This window comes from Oncorhynchus kisutch, linkage group LG4 (genome assembly GCF_002021735.2).
Source record: "Oncorhynchus kisutch isolate 150728-3 linkage group LG4, Okis_V2, whole genome shotgun sequence".
NCBI classification, from domain to species: domain Eukaryota; kingdom Metazoa; phylum Chordata; class Actinopteri; order Salmoniformes; family Salmonidae; genus Oncorhynchus; species Oncorhynchus kisutch.
The window spans coordinates 59836784-59856563 of record NC_034177.2 but is presented as its reverse complement, the minus strand read 5'-3'; the positions used below and the strand labels follow the sequence as shown (position 1 = coordinate 59856563).

The following is a 19780-nucleotide window of genomic DNA, read 5'->3' as shown; positions in this document are numbered from 1 at the left end:
TGACAGCGTTCCCCAAACCCTTCCCGTTGTTCAACTGGTCATTCAGTACAGCACCGTTCCATTGAACGTTCCACAACGCAATGTACGCAGCCCAAGATTAGAATGACATTATTTTGACAACAATAGTTTGACACATGCCATTTTGACCGAATTTTTATTAGTAATTTTAGACAAAAACACAACTCTTTCTGTGTGACTTTTGCAGGCATAAGAACTTTAAAAACATAGGCCTATACTGTAAATACAGTATACATTATCAATTAAATACAGGCAGTCGTATTTACATAAAGGGTAACCTCAAATGAGACTATGTGCTATATTATGGCCTATTTGTTGGTGTATGGTGTTATTAAACCAAATATAAATATAGCAGATACATTTTTAAAGAAAACATGAAAAATAAATGTTTTGATGTAAAAAATAAACACTGCAGAGCATAACAAAAGCAGACTCTCGCACATCAGCATACTGATTATAAGAAGTCTTAAATGTAATTGTAATCATCTTAGTTCATCCATGTAAATGTTGTCCCTCCATTTGTGTAAAACCAGCTCCAATGGCACTGCTGCAGTATCTGAACTGCATGCACTTACCTGTAGTGGTCTTCTCAAACTAAACTTGGACATCAAATGTCAAATAGCATGCAACTCTCATATCTATATCCATTTTCTACACAACAGTGTGTTGTCACATCTTGTGATCAATTACACTATTTCTGTGGTGTTCTCATGAAAATAAGGAAAATGCCTACTATGAATGAAAATTTTAGCAATTTAACTACCAAGCTCAAAACAAAACAAATATTTGAATTTCATTCGAATGAGTTGCTTAAAAGACTAAATTTGGCTCATATTAAACTTATCCCAGAACACTTGTACAGGGTCTCAATGTTAGGGCTGGACATTTCTCAGGAAAGAGGAAATAGGAGCAAATCAGTCACATCGACCAAATAGCCCATACAACCGAGGAAACATGAACAAACGAGTCAAACTGCTGAAAAGGAAGAAAAAAAAGGGACATTTGCTCCAATGAAAGCTCATTGAACACAGTTAAGGCTCTATGTTTGCACAACGTATTAACGTTTTCAATTTCATTTAGAAAACCATCACCTGCTCTTTGCTGAGTATGTCTCTTACATGTTACAAAGTACAAAAATAATAAAAGCTTGACTGTAAAAAGTAGCTGCCAAATATCGTAAGGAAAACAATGCCACCGCTCAATATATTCTTTACACTTCAGGTGGTGGGTAAGTCAAAGACAAGGTTTTTAAGATTTAATGCAAAAACTGTTGAGTGTATGGGGGGGGGGGGGGATTATTCTTTGGTCTATGTTTTTTTTCAGTTGCTTTCTTCACCATTAACCTTCTGAAGTGGATTGGTTGAGTTGAGCTGCTGTTTATTTAATTGTAGTACACAAAACGTGTAAACACACCACCTGCAGCTTGTTAATGTGGTCAGACAGAAGAGAACGAAGAACGAATTTTCAGCACATGCATGCAAAAGTATCAACGCAATCTAGACTTTATGAAAAATGTATAATAGGAGGTGCTGTGGGTGGACAAAAATATATAAAACAAATATTTTTTTTAAAGACTGCAAGTGCTTTGTTTTTCTAAAGGTCTGTGGTGTTCTGGACATTTTTGTCTGTACTCTCCATCTGCTTCACACTCGAAGTGCCCTCGCAGGCTTGCTTGTGTGTCACTATGTCAATGAGGCAGCCCTCGCCCTCCTCTGCTGGTGTGCTCTGGTCCTCCTCGGCATCGCTGTCTTCTTCCTCGTCGTCCTCCTCCTCCAGGCTGGAGTCCTCACTGTTGCTCCCGCAGGAGCTGGATGTCTCGTCCTCCGAGTTGGAATACACTTCTGCCCCGTGGAAGATGTAGTGATTTGGTGCTTGGAATAGGTATTGAGAAGCTGGGAGAAAAGACATTGAATTTAGGATGAATTTTACAATATGGAAACACGTTTTGTCGTCATAACATGACAAGACGTATTATCATCAAAAGGTTGTGGAAAAATAATTTCACAATTTTGCACAAAATCTGAGGTAAATTAACACTTCAAATTTTACTCTCAAGGCGCTTGCTGATAGGACTTCGACTGATTCGACTCATCCAGCATCGTCGGCGAACTTCAAGGTTGACATGTTGGTCATTTAATCCAGAGGGTTCTTCCCTTTGCGTGTCCGCTGACGGAGAATCTGAATTCTCCATTCTCTCCTCATTGGGGGACTGAGTCTTTGAACAAGGCTCTTCTGGAGCCTCTGGGACCATCTGCACTTTTGGACTAGGCTCTAATGGCACTGCATCGAATTCAAGAGTGTCTTTCGGACAGGGCTCTGTCGCTACTCTGTTGACTTCCAGGGTGCCTGTGACATTCTGAGTCTTTGGACAGGGCTCTGTTGGTACTCCAACTTCAAGCGTGTCAGAGACAATCTTTGTCTTTGGATAGGGCACCGATGGTACTCCATCGACTTCAGATGCGTCTGTGTCATTCTGCGCAGTCGGACAAGGTTCTGTTGGTACTCTGTCGCCTTCTGGAGTGTCTGTGACCGTATGAGTGTCCGTCTCCTCTGAGGCACCGAACGATGAGTCTGTGTGACGGGTCTTCTGTTCTTCTTCTGTTGGCTTACTGTGAGTGGACAAGGCCTCACAAGGTGTCTGTGACCGCGGGGGTTTCTCTGTGATCTCACTGAGTCTTAAGGAGTTGTAGCACAGTTGCTCAAAGTCTCCGCCCAACCGATGGCAGAGCTCGTTAACGATGACGTCACAGTCCCCAAGTAGCTCCACGTCAAAGTTGAGGTGAGGCAGCTGCTCCCGATTAATCAGGACTTGAGGCACTTCATGAGGAATGGAGGCTGGATGGAAAGAGAGTTCACCTGTTACACATGCATAGCTCGAGATCAAGACTAATACTGGTAATAACATGATAACATTGGTAATAGCATTGCTCATCTTGGGCATCTAAAAAAACCACACATTTTATTTTCAACATACTTGGGATGAGAGCCACAGGTCGCACTTTCAGTGAGGACCCAATGACAATAAGGAGGTCCACTTCATCCTTATCCTGCTTCATTGCTCTGTGGAACAGTTCTGGAAGATTCTCTCCGAAGAAGACAATATCTGGCTTCATGATCGCCAGGGGAATATCTCGACACCGTGGACAGTGAGGGACAACCTAGAACAGATATTTGTATTCAATATGAAAAAAAATAAAAAATGACAATTCAGCAGACTGGATGCTACTGTACAAGATAGGCTGATAACTTCAAAATGCCACAAGTCTGTCCAACAGTATACATAAATTCACAGATTTGACACTGGTGAATATTAATAGGAACCATTCTTGCCAATACCTGATTAAAAATGTCTTCCCTTACAGCCTCACAGTCAACCTTGTGTTTACAGATGAGACAGGAAGCGGTTGCAAAAGACCCTGAAATACAGAAGAGTTTGTGGTTAATATTAGACCCAGAACCATAAAACAATTAGCATAGTATTATATGTTTGACATAGACTGAGTATACAAAACATTAGGAACACCATTCCATGACAGACTGACCAGGTGAAAGTTATGATCCTTCAGTGTAGCTGAAGGGAAGGAGACAGGTAGGAGGACTTTTAAGCCTTGAGAAAATGGAAACTGATTGTGTGTGTGTCACTCAGAGGGTGAATGGGCAAGACAAAACATTTAAGTGCCTTTGAACGGGGTATGGTAGTAGGTGCCTGGCGCACTGGTTTGAGTGTGTCAAGAACTGCAACGCTGCTGGGTTTTTCACACTCAACAGTTTCCCATGTGTATCAAGAATTGTCTACCACCCAAAGAACATCCAGCCAATTTAACAACTGTTGGAAGCATTGTCATCAACCTGGGCCATCATCCCGTTTGGAATGCTTTTGACACCTTGTAGGAGTCCATGCCCTGACAAATTGAGGCTGTTCTGATGGCAAAAAAGTGGGTGCGACTCAATATCAGGAAGGTGTTCCTAATGTTCTGATCACTGTGTATATTACAGTATGTACCATGACACTGGATGATCCTCTGAACCCCAGCCACTTGTTCAAGAGTGTCAATGTTTTGGGTGTAGTTGCGTAGTAGCTTTCCATGCTTGCCCAGCATAGATATGAATTTGTGACAGGGCGAAGGTTGGAACTGTCCAGGATAGATCTCCTACAAGAGAGCAGAGCAATCATAACCATCTCACATATCAAAACAAGTGATAGTAATCATTTAATCAAATATGCTGTACCAGTCAGAAGTTTAGACACACCTACTCATTCAAGGTTTTTTGACTGATACTAATACACACACACAAAAATACACACTCAGGGTCCAGTTTATTAGGTACACCACCCAGTTCACAAAAAATGGCTCGCTCCTACAGACAGTGAGTCACGTGGCCGTAGCTTGCTATATAAAGCAGGCAGACAGGCGACTAGGGTTTAGGGTTTACCAAGAACGGTGCGACAAACAAACATCCAGTCAGTGGCAGTCCTGTGGGTGAAAACAACTTGTTGATGAGCGAGGTCGAAGGAGAATGGCAAGGATCGTGGAAGCTAACAGGCTGGTTACAAGCAGGCCAATAACGGTGCAGTACAGGTGGTGTGCAGAACAGCATCTCGGAACGCACAACTCGTCGGTCCTTGTCACAGATGGGCTATTGCAGCAGACGACCACAACGGGTTCCACTCCACAAGAAAAAGTGGCTCCAGTGGGCACGCGATCACCAACACTGGAAAAACATGGCCTGGTCAAACAAATCCCAGTTCCTGTTTTGTAATGTTGATGGCTGAGTCAGGATTTGGTGTAAGCAGCACGAGTCCACGGCTCCATTTGTTTGGTGTATATGGTACAAGCTGGTGGTGTAAAGGTGTGGGGAATGTTTTCCTGGCACACGTTAGGTCTCTTGATACCATTTGATCAATGTTTCCATGCCCCAAAGAAATCAGGCTGTTCTGGAGGCAAAGGGGGAGGTCCGACCCAGAACTAGATGGGTGTACCTAATAAGTTGCCACTGTATATATGCACAGTTGAAGTCGTAACTTTACATACACCTTAGCCAAATACATTTAAACTCAGTTTTCCACAGTTCCTGACATTTAATCCTTGTCAAGATTTCCTGTTTTAGGGGAGTTAGGATCACCACTTTATTTTAAGAAGGTGAAATGTCAGAATAATAGGAGAGAGAATGATTTATTTCAGATTTTATTTAATTCATTACATTCCCAGTGGGTCAGAAGTTTACATAAACTCAACTTGGAGCGGCAGGGTAGCCTAGTGGTTAGAGCGTTGGACTAGTAACCGGAAGGTTGCAAGTTCAAATCCCTGAGCTGACAAGGTACAAATCTGTCATTCTGCCCCTGAACACTGTTCCTAGGCCGTCATTGAAAATACAAATTTGTTGTTAACTGACTTGCCTGGTAAAATAAAATTAGTATTTGGTAGCATTGCCTTTAAATTGTTTAAACTGGGTCAAATGATTCAGGTAGGCTTCTCACAATAAGTTGGGTGAATTTTGGCCCATTCCTCCTGACTGAGCAGGTGTAACTGAGTCAGGTTTGTAGGCCTCCTTGCTCGCACACGCTTTTTCAGTTCTGCCCACAAATGTTCTATAGGATTGAGGTCAGGGCTTTGTGATGGCCACTCCAATACCATGACTTTGTTGTCCTTAAGCCAGTTTGCCACAACTTTGGAAGTATGCTTGGGGTCATTGTCCATTTGGCAGAACCATTTGCGACCAAGCTTTAACTTCCTGACTGATGTCTTCAGATGTCTCCACATAATATATAGCTTCAATATATCCACATAATTTTCCATCTCATGGTGCCATCTAATTTGTGAAGTACACCAGTCCCTCCTGCAGCAAAGCACCCCCACAACATGCTGCTGCCAACCCCGTGCTTCAAGGTTGGGATGGTGTTCTTCGGCTTGCAAGCCTCCCCCTTTTTCCTCCAAACATAACAATGGTCATTATGGCCAAACAGTTCTATTTTTATTTTATCAGAACAGAGGACATCTCTCCAAAAATAACCATCTTTGTCCCCATGTGCAGATGCAAACCATAGTCTGGCTTTTTTATGGCGGTTTTATAGCAGTGGCTTCTTCCTTGCTGAGAGACCTTTCAGGTTATGTTGATAAAGGACCGGTTTTACTGTGGATATAGATACTTTTGTACCATATTCCTCCAGCATCTTCACAAGGTCCTTTGCTGCTGTTCTGGGATTGATTTGCATTTTTCGCCCCAAAGTACATTCATCTCTAGGAGACAGAACGCCTCTCCTTCCTGAGTGGTATGACGGCTGTGTGGTCCCATGGTGTTTATACTTGCTTTCTATTGTTTGTACAGATGAACGAGGTACCTTAAAAAATAAAAAAAAATGTTTACATTTATTTAACTAGGCAAGTCAGTTAAGAACAAATTCTTATTTTCAATGACGGCCTAGGAACAGTGGGTTAACTGCCTGTTCAGGGGCAGAACGACAGATTTGGCAGTTAACCCACTGTTCCTAGGCCGTCATTGAAAATAAGAATTGGTTCTTAACTGACTTGCCTAGTTAAATAAAGGTAAACATTTTTATTTTTAAGGTACCTCGTTCATCTGTCAGCTCAGGGGTTTGAACTTGCAACCTTCCGGTTACTAGTCCAACGCTCTAACCACTAGGCTACCCTGCCCACCAAATTGCTCCCAAGGATGAACCAGACTTATGGAGGTCTACAATTTTTTTCCTGAGGTCTTGGCCGATTTCATTTCGCTTGACATCATGGGAAAATCAAGAGGCACTGAGTTTGAAGGTAGGCCTTGAAATACATCCACAGGTACACCTCCAATTTACTTAAAAGGCTATTTGACATCATATCAGAAGCTTCTAAAGCCATGACATCATTCTCTGGAATTTTCCAAGCAGTTAAAAGGCACAGTCAACTTAGCGTATGTAAACTTCTGACAATTCATGTCAGAATTGTGATACACTGATTTATAAATGAAATAATCTGTCTGTAAACAACCGACTTGCCAAAACTATAGTTTGTTAACAAGAAATTTGTGGAGTGGTTGAAAAACTAGTTTTAATGACTCCAACCTAAGTGTATGTAAACTTCAACTATATACACTGCTCAAAAAAATAAAAGGGAACACTTAAACAACACAATGTAACTCCAAGTCAATCACACTTCTGTGCAATCACACTGTCCACTTAGGAAGCAACACTGATTGACAATAAATTGCACATGCTGTTGTGCAAATGGAATAGACAACAGGTGGAAATTATAGGCAATTAGCAAGACACCCCCAATAAAGGAGAGGTTCTGCAGGTGGTGACCACAGACCACTTCTCAGTTCCTATGCTTCCTGGCTGATGTTTTGGTCACTTTTGAACGCTGGCGGTGCTTTCACTCTAGTGGTAGCATGAGACAGAGTCTACAACCCACACAAGTGGCTCAGGTAGTGCAGCTCATCCATGATGGCACATCAATGCGAGCTGTGGCAAGAAGGTTTGCTGTGTCTGTCAGTGTAGTGTCCAGAGCATGGAGGCGCTACCAGGAGACAGGCCAGTACATCAGGAGACGTGGAGGAGGCCGTAGGAGGGCAACAACCAAGCAGCAGGACCGCTACCTCCGCCTTTGTGCAAGGAGGAGCCTGACTGCCATTAGGTACCGAGATGAGATCCTCAGACCCCTTGTGAGACCATATGCTGGTGCGGTTGGCCCTGGGTTTCTCCTAATGCAAGACAATGCTAGACCTCATGTGGCTGGACTGTGTCAGCAGTTCCTGCAAGAGGAAGGCATTGATGCTATGGACTGGCCCGCCCGTTCCCCAGACCTGAATCCAATTGAGCACATCTGGGACATCATGTCTCGCTCCATCCACCAACGTTGCACCACAGACTGTCCACCTCATCATGAGCATGCCCAGGAGTTGTAGGGAGGTCATACAGGCACGTGGAGGCCACACACACTACTGAGCCTCATTTGAACTTGTTTTAAGGACATAACATCAAAGTTGGATCAGCCCGTAGTGTGGTTTTCTACTTTAATTTTGAGTGTGACTCCAAATCAAGACCTCCATGGGTTGCTAAATTTGATTTCCATTGATCATTTTTGTGTGATTTTGTTGTCAGCACATTCAACTATGTAAAAAAAAAAGTATTTAATAAGAATATTTCATTCATTCAGATCTAGGATGTGTTATTTCAGTGTTCCCTTTATTTTTTTTGAGCAGTGTATAAAATAACTCAGCAAAAAAAAGAAACGACCTGTGTTTATTTTCAGCAAACTTAACATGTGTAAATATTTGTATGAACATAAGATTCAACAACAGACAAATTGAACAAGTTCCACAGACATGTGACTAACAGAAATGTAATAATGTGTGTGTGTGTGGGGGGGGGCAAAATCAAAATTAAGTCAGTATCTGGTGTGGCCACCAGCTGCATGAAATACTGCAGTACATCTCCTCCTCATGGACTGCACCAGATGTGCCAGTTCTTGCTCTGAGATGTCACCCCACTCTTCCACCAAGGCACCTGCAAGTTCCCGGACATTTCTGGGGGGAATGGCCCTAGCCCTCACCCTCCGATCCAACAGGTTCTAGACGTGCTCAATGGGATTGAGATCCGGGCTCTTCACTGGCCATGGCAGAACACCGACATTCCTGTCTTGCAGGAAATCATACACAGAACAGGCAGTATGGTTGGTGGCATTGTCATGCTGGAGGGTCATGTCAGGATGAGCCTGCAGGAAGGGTACCACTTGAGGGAGGAGGATGTCTTCCCTGTAATGCAGTGTTGAGATTGCCTGCAATGACAACAAGCTCAGTCCGATGATTCTGTGACACACCGCCCCAGACCAGGAAGGGACCCTCCACCTCAAAATCGATCCCGCGCCAGAGTACAGGTCTCGGTGGAACACATTCCTTCAACAATAAACGCGAATCTGACCATCACCCGTGGTGAGACAAAACTGTGACTTGTCAGTGAAGACACTTTTTGCCAGTCCTGTCTGGTCCAGCGACGGTAGGTTTGTGCCGATAGGCAAAGTTGTTGTCGGTGATGTCTGGTGAGGACCTGCATTTACAACAGGCCTACAAGCCCTCAGTCCAGCCTCTCTCAACCTATAGCGGACAGTCTGAGCACTGATGGAGGGATTGTGCGTTCCTGGTATAACTCGGGCAGTTGTTGTTGCCATCCTGTACCTGTCCCACAGGTGTGATGTTCAGATGTCTCGATCCTGTGCAGGTGTTGTTACACGTGGTCTGCCACTGTGAGGACAATCACCTGTCCATCATGTCTCCCTGTAGCGCGGTCTTAGTCGTCTCACAGTACGGACATTGCAATTTATTGCCATGGCCACATCTGCAGTCTTCATGCCTCCTTGCAGCATGCCTAAGGCACATTCACACAGATGAGCAGGGACCCTACCCTGGGCATCTTTTCTTTTGGTGTTTTTCATTAACAGTAGAAAGGCCTTTTTAGTGTCCTAAGTTTTCATAACTGTGACATTAATTTCCTAGCGTCTGTAAGCTGTTAGTGTCTTAACGACCGTTTCACAGGTGCATGTTCATTCATTGTTTATGGTTCATTGAACAAGCACGGGAAACAGTGTTTAAACCCTTTACAATGAAGATCTGTGAAGTTATTCATATTTTTTTTTACAAATTAGAGTCCTGAAAAAGGGACGTTTATTTCTTTGCTGAGTTTATATACAACACTTTAAATCCACAAACCTTAGCAAACTTGAAAAAGGGCCTTGGGTCTCTTCTGAAGTACTCTATATCAAACATTGCTTGAGGGTCTGGAAGATCTGGGAAATCTATTGCAAGCCTTGCATAAATGCCATCTCTGGATCGAAAGTCTGGTATTCCACAAGAAACAGACACCTGAGGAAAAAACAACAAACCATAAGTTCTAATACGGCAACTGTGAAAGCTATACAAATAGACACAGCAAAACATAATGTAGGGTGTCCAATTAAAAATATTTTTTTTGACAAATGGCTTAAATATGTACATTTTTCCAAACCTCATGTCTATCATAATCCGTTCAAAAGGAAATTTTACCCTTGTATGATGGCCAGAATTAGGGTGACTAAATCAAGAGACCAGAAAAAAAAATAACATTCTGGAAAATGTCATTGCGCCAGCAAGCTGGATTCTGTGCAAAAAATGAAGGCTACTGGCTACCTGTCAGGCTCACTTTCCCCATTGAAATTGTCATCATTCTTCTCAAATCCGCAGGACATAAAACAGAGGTAAGATGGATATCGATTGAGACAAGACATGTACTATTTTCATATTTTACTATACTTTTTCCATTAATTAGACATTTGTTTTTCAAAAATGTCTCACATGAAATGGCAACCGAGCATATATAGCTTTTCATTTTCAAAGCCGTTTCACATTTAATTCAGCTCGGGTCATGCCAATTTGCGACCTGCAGAAACAAACTTGGGAGGACGACGACCACAAAATGTGAAATCTTCAAAAGTTGTCACGAGAAACCTGCATCGCTATGTCAACAGAACCCGTTACTTATCGGCCGTATTAGGTTACGAAGTCTAACTTTTGGATATAATGTTAATGATACGTTTGAGGAAAACCCCACTGATGATTAAGAATATGAATAATCGTACGTCTTGGTAAAAATGTATTTCATAACACAAGGAAGTTAAATTTCATCACCAAAGCACATTTTCACCCACTCTCGGCAGAGTGGTTGGACACCCTACTTAATGTGTTCCCTGCAATACATACTCCAGCACCAGTAAGCACAAGGATCTTTTTGCTTTCATGGAGTATCCGAACCACGTCCTCCAGGGTGTTTATGTCTTTCCGCTTCTTTCTTTTAGGAGGCTCCGAAATGTTGATGATGATCTGCCACAGCGTCATGTCATCCAAGTCTGGTGGAAGCACAGTCTCTGGAGGAAGCAAGTCTTTCAATATTGTTCTTGGATCGGTCTCTCTCATGATGTGTTGCTGGATAAAACTGTAGGAACCTAATTTTTGAGAGAAAAAAAACATCAATACATTTAAATAGCTTAAAACATGTTATTGTATCTTGAACATTACCTGGGTTGCATTTAATTGTGTACTAAAACTGGTGTATTAAAAAAATAGGATTTATTTGTCATGTTGTACCTATCTGTGGTTGAGGTGTCCAGTCACTGGAACTTGCATGTGAGGATCGGTCATCATCCTCATTGACACCGTCTGGGGAGGCAAATGCATTTGGGTTTAAGCTCCTCATCATCAGGGTCAAGACACTCAGAGGACACGATGGGAAGTGATCGTTTTGTTGATTAATTTAATGAACAGTATCTACTCCGAAAACAACTAAATTATGGACTGTATTTTAGCATTCCTTAAAATTTGCAATAAAAACTAAAATGGCATAAAATGACTAGCGAAATGGCCAATGTTGATAGCTAGCTCTCCCGCTAAATGTAGTTAAATTTTTATGGCCGGGTGGGTAAAAGCATTGGCTAATAAAGCCGTATATCTTGCGTAATGCACGCAAAGTTTGCTCGTTTCAAACTTCAGGCTGACGTGCTGCGGAGCTACCTAGTAGTAACTTAGTTACAAAGCTAGCCCAATTGGTATCCAACTAGGCGGAGCAATCTAACGTTAACCAGACACGCAATGATCGAGTGCGCCAAAAAACTTGGCATACTAGCTAGCTAAATGATCCTACCTGCAGGCTCCGCCGTGGGTCCAGACGCCTTGTCTAAATTCACTACACTTTCCTGAGGCTCGAAGACCAGCAGCCCATTGTCTCCGCCTGGTGCTGCTGCTGAGGCCTGTCCTACCGACATCACCGGCTCAATCTCCTTCTCCTTTGGCTGCGCAGAAATCGCCGCCGCCAAACTCTCACCAGCCTCTGGCCCATACGTAACTTGCTTAGTCTGAACAATTTTGAGTCCACATTCTATGGCCATGCTCATTTTGGCCTTTTTTGAATCTGGTTCTTCATTAGTTGAAGTGCTGGAACTGGCTCCAACAAGGATATTCTCCCCGTCCGCCATCTTCAGCTGATAAAGCCGCTGTGTACTGTGGTAAAACATTCTTCCGCGGTCGACAGCTGGTTATTTAAATGGCGAATGTGATTCGCTCTCCACCAGTAGTTGTGGCGAAGAGTTTCTAAACCCAGAGGCGCAACATTGCGTGAGTTCCGGGAACTAATTGAGAAACAGAACCAACAGACCAGGCGGTGGTTTGGGAAGTCATTGACAGAAGTGCAAAATGTTTCCTCATTTGTTCATTTTCCCGAAATCTAAAGGCACAACCTAGATTCAATTTTATTGGTCACATACACGTGTTTAGCAAATGCTATTGCGGGTGTAGCCAAATGCTTGTGACCAAGTAGTTGAACATGTTATTACTCCAACGTCGTGAAAGTCACAAACAGACACGTTTTCATTTTCGTGAAAAATTATATCGAAGGAGTGCGGTTTGAGTTAACGGCATGCACATGCGCAGTTCGGCGCAAGAGCCGTTTCTACGCATGCGCGTAGCTAGCCAATGTGACACCTACAAGTGTGATCGGGGAGAAGCAATTTTAGCCTATCTTCATACTGTACCTACTGTCTGTCATCTTTGGTTGCGGCGGGAGCGACACTTCAGCACGTCGATGACGTCAACAACAACAAAATGTATCGTGTGCGTATTTATGTTTAGCTGTGAAATGGTCATTGATTGATATTAAATCAGCAAATTGCGCATTTTAAATCAACTAAAGCTATTAGCGTTAGCTGGATAATATTGCAATATTCAGTGACATATCGTGGTTCTTCTCCGGTTCTTTAGACTTCTAGCTGTGCCGCGCGGTTAAAATAAAGTCGACCTGGAACGCGCAACACCGCAGCCATCAGAGCAGTCAGGCTAGCTAAATCAGTTATTTTCAAAGCTTATATAGCTAATATAAATCAGAATGGATGATATTTTAAATTGCAAACCAGAGGACTTGGACGATTATTACGGGTTACTCGGATGCGATGAGTTATCTTCGGTAAGAGTTTGTTTTCCCAATAGCAATAACGTTAGCAAGCTAGGCTAAATAAATGTTACCGACTTGTTGCGAAATGGATATCATACTGTACAGTGAAAGTGGCGTAGCTTGGTATAATTTCATACACCTTTTGTCAAGTGACTGCTATAAGATTTTGATTGTCAGTTCAACCAGCTTTTAAGACCATGGCAAATGTAACATAATGTATATGGGTGAAACTTTAATGATGTATCTTTGTTTTTAGACAGAACAGATTGCCAATGAATACAGAGTAAGGGCCTTGGCATGCCATCCAGACAAGCACCCTGATAATCCAAGAGCAGGTAATGGATGAATTCTGTGTGATTGTGCCCCTCTTGTGTATTGTGACAGGTGATGATTGTCATGTACAGTGCCTTCAGAAAGTATTCATACCCCTTGACTTATTCCATATGACCAAATTGATTAAATATGTTTGTTTTTTATCACCCATCTACACACAATACCCCATTGTGAAAACATTTTTAGACATTTTTGCAAATTTATTGAAAATAAAATACAGAACTATCCAATTTACATAAGTATTCACAACCCCTGAGTCAGCACCTTTGGCAGCGATTACAGCTGTGAGTCTTTCTGGGTAAGTCTCGAAGAGCTTTCCACACCTGGATTGTTCAATATTTGCCCATTTTATTATTTTCAAAAATCTTCAAGCTCTGTGAAATTGGTTGTTGATAATTGCTAGACAAACGTTTTCAGGTCTAGTCATAGATTTTCAAGTAAATTTAAGTCAAAACTAACTCGGCCTCTCGGGAACATTCACTGTCTTCTTGGTAAGCAGCTCCAGTGTAGATTTGGCCTTGTGTTTAAGGTTATGTCGTGCTGAAAGGTGAATTCATTTCCCAGTGTCTGGTGGAAAGCAGACTGAACCATGTTTTCCTCTAGGATTTTGCCTGTGTTTACCTCCATTCAGTTTCTATTTTATCCTGCATTCCCACATTTTTTGCAGTATTACTTTAGTGCCTTGTTGCAAACAGGATGCATGTTTTAGAATATTTTGTATTTTGAACAGGCTTCCTTCTTTTCACTCTGTCAGTTAGGATTAACTACAATGTTGTTGATCCATCCTCAGTTTTCTTCTAAAACAGCCAATAAAATGTTTTAGAGTCACCATTGGCCTCCTGGTGAAATCCCTGAGCGGCTTCCTTCCTCTCTGGCAACTGAGTTAGGAAGGATGTCTGTATCTTTGTAGTGACTGGATATATTGATATACCATCCAAGGAGTAATTAATAACTTCACCATGCTCAAAGGGATATTCAATGTATGCTTTTTGTTTTATTTTTACCCATCTACCAACAGGTGCCCTTCTTAGCGAGGCATTGGAAATCATCCCTGGTCTTTGTGGTTGAATCTGTTTTAAATTCACTGCTCGACTGAAGGACCTTACAGATGTGAATGTGTGGGGTACAGAGATAGAAAAATATTTAAAAAATAGTTCACCTTTATTTAACCAGGTAGGCTAGTTGAGAACAAGTTCTCATTTACAACTGTGACCTGGCCAAGATAAAGCAAAGCAGTGCGACACAAACAACAACACAGAGTTACACATGGAATAAACAAACATACAGTCAATAACACAATAGGGGAAAAAATGAGGTACGGTAGTTCCCAAGACAGAGACTGTACTGACCACGAGTCACCAGAGATGCCTTCACCAGATACAGTGCCATCTTCAAGATGAGGTTGTCATTCAAAAATCATGTTAAACACAATTTTTGCACACAGAGTGAGTCCATGCAACTTATTACGTGACTTTTTAAGCACATTTTTACTCCTGAATGTATTTAGCCTTGCTGTGACAAAGGAGTTGAATCCTTTTCATGTTTTATTCATTTGTAAACATTTTGAAAAACATAATTCCACTTTGACATTATGGGGTATTGTGTGTAGGCCAGTGACCAAAAATCTCAATTGAACCCATTTTAAATTCAGGCTGTAACACAATGTGGGAAAATGTAAGGGGTGTGAATACTTTCTGAAGGCACTGTATAATAAAAATGTGGTCGCAATAATCCTATCCATGCTCATCATGAAGTCCACATTTTGTTGCAGTGGAAGAGTTTCAGAAGTTGCAGGAAGCCAAGGAGGTTTTGTGCAATGAAAAGAGCAGAAGAAACTATGATGTATGGAAAAGAAGTGGAATTACCATACCATTCCATGGCTGGCTAGCCCTTGGCGACTCTGTCAAAACTGTATGTATGTTATTATAATTATGATCAAACTGAAAACATACATTTTATACACTTTCATTGATCAAATAATTGGGAACTGGTCCGCTTGTTAATTACACGTCATAATATTGAGCAGGAATCGCCTAAATGTAGTCATGTGACCTAAGGTCAAGTATTATGTAACAGATGAGTCCATAAAAAAAATGCATCCTGTGTTGAATGCATACATTCTATTATGTTAAATGCACATGGTTCACCTTGTACTTTATCTGGTTGTGTTTTTTCATGTTTGGGTACGTTGCTCTCTGTCCTCAGTCAATGCATTGGGCTGTGAGGACCAAAAAGGAGCCCATGCTGGAGAGCTCTAAAGCAACATTCCCTAACAGTTCCCAAGACAGAGACTGTACTGACCACGAGTCACCAGAGATGCCTTCCCCAGATGCAGTGCCATCTTCAAGTGAGCACATAGCCTAGTTTCTTAATTCTTCAACGATTTTCATGTTTACGGGTACTTTTGCCAACCTATAGTTAGACAGAACTAAAATCCAACATGTAATATTTGTTCTTGTAATATACTTATGGGAATATAATGCTTCAGATTGAGGCTCTTGAGGTCTAATCTTAATTTATTTAAATGTCTTATTAAATAAGTATACCTTTTTTTCTTTTTTAATCATATTTCTGATTATCCAGGTGACTACTGCCATCGCCATTTTCGCTGGGCTTCCGACTCCCCATCCAGTCTTCTGCGGAAATTCAGAAATTATGAAATCTAAATGAAAGATAAAATGATCAGCCCTGTCTATTTCCTTGTGAATAATGTTACGTGTTGGTTCCCAACCTCACAATAATTGTATGGATGGAATTGCTAAACTAATTGTCTTTTATCTATCAGGTGTAACTTATTAGACCCTCTATAGAAAATGTATACTGAAAATACCCTAGTTTTGCCATGGCCTAGGCTCTAGGGTATGGGGCATATATATTATTTGTGTACGGTCTATGGCATGGAGCCTGGAATTGACCTATTTAGCTCTTTATCAAAATGTCCCAATAGATGTCATTATGTGAAGTATAATATTTTTGTAGTGTTGTATTCTTGTACATGGTTGCCTTTTTAAAATTATGTAAATGCTCTGGATGGTATTTTCACATCTAATAAATGTTATGTATTCAATATGCTGATTTTAGTTTGGCTTCATTTCTTATCTTATTACTTCACAAACATGGGGACAACCAAACGAATGATTAAGTATTGCTTTGAAAATGTGAATTTCAAGCATGAACAACTTAAAGCTAAAACCATTAGCAACCGGCAATCATACAACTGTCACTGCTTGGATGTAGACTCATTACAAGGCCATGAAACATTTAAACTACTCTTAAATATATTCGTAATTTACTAAAATGTTTTGAGCATAGGTTCAGATTAATGGTCATACGGTGACCTTGACGCGCGAAGCACTATTTTTTTGTGTGTGTCCATGCCAGTGCGTTATCTGTTGAACATTGTCTACTATAAAACGATATCAAAAATAAATAAACACATACAAATCTAAAAAGTGTGCCCCTGTTCGCTTGCGTTGCTTATCCGTTTTTAATTGGCCACTTCATAAGACCGTTACTTTGTGAGTGGACCGTTGACTCCGTCAATCAAGTCAAGGTTGGAAATAAATGGGGTCATTTCAGTCCAGCAGATTGTTCAGATCACACGCGGTAGTTTAAGCGAAAGTGAATTCATTATGGCAGGCAGGTTTTTACTCCGTACAACCTTGCAATTGGCAAGAAACAATGTTGTGGCAAGATCACTGCCACGCACTATGACCACATTAAAAGGTAAGTGTGTGCGTAAATTTAATTTGTGTGTGTAATATACATTTAATCGGTTGTGGTCCGTCGGGAATGTCCATCAAATCGAATAACTAATCTGTTTTGAAGTTATTGGCATGATAGAATAAACAATATTATGACTGCTCTGCAAGTATATCCTACAAGGCAACACTTCGCATAGGCAACACTTCGCATAGGCACCACATTTGTAAAAATAGAATACCAAATCACGGAATACACGTGCATGACGCATTCATAAATAACTACCAATTTGACTGTTATTAATTGTAAAATGATGCTACTGTATTTAGAAACACGAAACCTACTACGTTTGTTAATAACTGAAGGTCATTTGGATTTTAACCACTGGAAGGCCCATTGATAGACCCACCTTCTTTGGCAGACATTCGTTGATTTGGTGCCAGGTATATCTTAACATGGAGGACATGAGTTGTGTGTGTGCTTGTGGACGTGCAGTTTGACTCATAACTATTACATGCACTCTGTTCAGAGGTAACATGATTTTCTTGTTCTGATAAACATTATGCCCTTAATTTGAATGTCAAGTAGTGTATAAAGTCACAGGTGTCACACTAACGGTCTCCTTCCAGGGATTCCAACCGATGAGGAACAGGCCACTGGACTCGAGCGACGTGCCTTGCAGGCACTGAAGAAAGGAAAGGTCATATCTAGATAGCATACAGTGCATTTGGAAAGGATTCAGACCCCTTGACTATTTCACATCGGGTTCAAGTCCTGGCTCTCGCTTGGCCACTCAAGGACATTCAGACCTGTCTGCATTGTCTTGGCTGTGTGCTTAGGGTCGTTGTCCTGTTGGAAGGTGAACCTTCGCCCCAGTCTGAGGTCCTGAGCGCTCTGGAGCAGGTTTTCATCAATGATCTCTCTGTACTTTGCTCCGTTCATCTTTGCCTTGATCCTGACTAGTCTCACAGTCCCTGCCGCGGAAAAACATCCCTACAGCATGATGCTGCTACCACCATGCTTCGCCGTAGCGATGGTGTCAGGTTTCCTCCAGCGGTGATGCTTGACATTCAGGCCAAAGAGTTCAATCTTGGTTTCATCAGACCAGAGAATCTGGTTTCTCATGGTCAGAGTCCTTTAGGTGCCTTTTACTGAGGAGTGGCTTCCGTCTGGACACTACCATAAAAGCCTGATTTGTGAAGTGCTGCTGAGATGGTTGTCCTTCTGGGAGGTTCTCCCAATTCCACATAGGAACTCTGGAGCTCTGTCAGATTGACCATCGGGTTCTTGGTCACCTCCCTGACCAAGGCCCTTCTCCCCCGATTGCTCAGTTTGGCTGGGCGGCCAGCTCTAGGAAGAGTCTTCGTGGTTCCAAACGTCTTCCATGCTGCAGACATTTTTTGGTACCCTTCCCCAGATCTGTGCCTCAACAGAATCCTGCCTTGGAGGACTACGGACAATTCCTTTGACCTTGTGGTTTTGTTTTTAGCACTGTTAACTGTGGGACCTTAAATAGATAGGTGTGTGCCTTTCCAAATCATGTCCAATCAATTGAATTTACCACAGGAGGACTAATCAAGTTGTAGAAACATCAAGGATGATCAATGGAAACTGGATGAACCTGAGCTCAATCAAGTTATAACTTAATGTTTTTAATAATATAAGCAAAAATGTCTAAACCTGTTATCACCTTGTCAGTATAGGGTATTGTGTGTAGATTGAGGATTTTTTTCCAAATCAAAATAATTACAATAAGGCTGTAACATAAATGTGGAAAAAGTCATGGGGTCTGAATACTTTCCGATTGCACTGTATATTTGTTTCAACCTATTGATGTCTGCTTCAATTCAATAAGATTGATTTGTGTTCATACCAGTACTTTTTTTGAAAAAATAAAAAATAAATCAGGATCCTTGGAGCATTCTGAAACCCAAGGAGTATGCTGGAACCAAAGAAGACCCTCACATTGTCCCAGGCATTAGTGACAAACGGCTGGTAGGCTGTCTGTGTAAGTACCATACTTTCATGCTTTAAAATGTTCTCAAAATAATATACCATGTGCCAACACTTGTGATTATGTACCATAGGTGAAGAGGACAACACTGCCATTGTGTGGTTTTGGCTCCACGAGGGGAAGCCCCAGCGTTGTCCCGAATGTGGGTCCCACTACCAGTTTGTCCGTCATGAGCTGCCCCACTGAAACAGCCACCAAGCTCCTTGCCACTGGACCAGGATAACCTGCCTCATTAACTCACCCTCTACCCTGAACAATGTGTGCATTTCAGCTGATTAATATGTAAATTAACATTAAAATACTGTCAATTTGAATTGTCTCGAACAGGCTATTTTAATCTTCATTTTCTTGGAATGCTTATTTTGCCTTGTTAGAAAATGATTAAAACATCAGATATATGGGCACTTGGAGGTTGAAAGGAGGGCAACATTAATATGCATTCTATACTGAATAAAAATGCAACATGCAACAATTGCAATGATTTTACTGAGTTACAGTTCATATAAGGAAATCAGTCAATTTAAATAAATTAGGCCCAAATCTATGGATTTCACAACTGGGCATAGGCCCAGCCACTTGGGAGCCAGGCCAACCCACTGGGGAACCAGGCCCAGCCAATCATAATGAGTTATTCCCACACAAAAGGTCTTTATTACAGACATAAATACTCCTGTTTCATCAGCTGTCCGGGTGGCTGGTCTCAAACAATTCCGCTGGTGAAGAAGCCGGATGTGGAGGTCCTGGGC

The 19780-nt window shown here is 41.7% G+C and overlaps 3 protein-coding genes across 4 annotated transcripts; 2 read left to right on the top strand and 1 right to left on the bottom strand.

Moving 5' to 3' along the window:
- Positions 1-126: 126 nt before the first annotated feature.
- On the bottom strand, positions 127-12156 carry LOC109889761 (NAD-dependent protein deacetylase sirtuin-1). Its single transcript, XM_020481453.2, has 9 exons — positions 11684-12156; positions 11131-11202; positions 10747-10988; positions 9721-9873; positions 4022-4169; positions 3355-3434; positions 2993-3176; positions 2068-2853; positions 127-1910 (listed from the first exon to the last, which is right to left on the bottom strand). The coding sequence occupies exons 1-9, from the start codon at positions 12051-12053 to the stop codon at positions 1612-1614; spliced, it is 2334 nt and encodes a 777-aa protein (XP_020337042.1). The 5' UTR covers positions 12054-12156; the 3' UTR covers positions 127-1611.
- On the top strand, positions 11513-16389 carry dnajc12 (DnaJ (Hsp40) homolog, subfamily C, member 12). Of its 2 annotated transcripts, none has more exons than XM_020481449.2 (5): positions 11513-12997; positions 13242-13320; positions 15090-15229; positions 15524-15665; positions 15902-16389. In XM_020481449.2, the coding sequence occupies exons 1-5, from the start codon at positions 12920-12922 to the stop codon at positions 15982-15984; spliced, it is 522 nt and encodes a 173-aa protein (XP_020337038.1). In that variant the 5' UTR covers positions 11513-12919; the 3' UTR covers positions 15985-16389. The 2 variants fall into 2 exon arrangements, with proteins under 2 accessions (XP_020337038.1, XP_020337040.1); XM_020481451.2 differs by having other exon boundaries at positions 12518-12648.
- Positions 16390-16868: 479 nt separating this feature from the next.
- Positions 16869-19358, top strand: cox5b2 (cytochrome c oxidase subunit 5B2). The gene is made up of 4 exons (XM_020481452.2): positions 16869-17044; positions 17650-17720; positions 18929-19028; positions 19108-19358. The coding sequence occupies exons 1-4, from the start codon at positions 16951-16953 to the stop codon at positions 19218-19220; spliced, it is 378 nt and encodes a 125-aa protein (XP_020337041.1). The 5' UTR covers positions 16869-16950; the 3' UTR covers positions 19221-19358.
- The last annotated feature ends 422 nt before the right edge of the window (positions 19359-19780 follow it).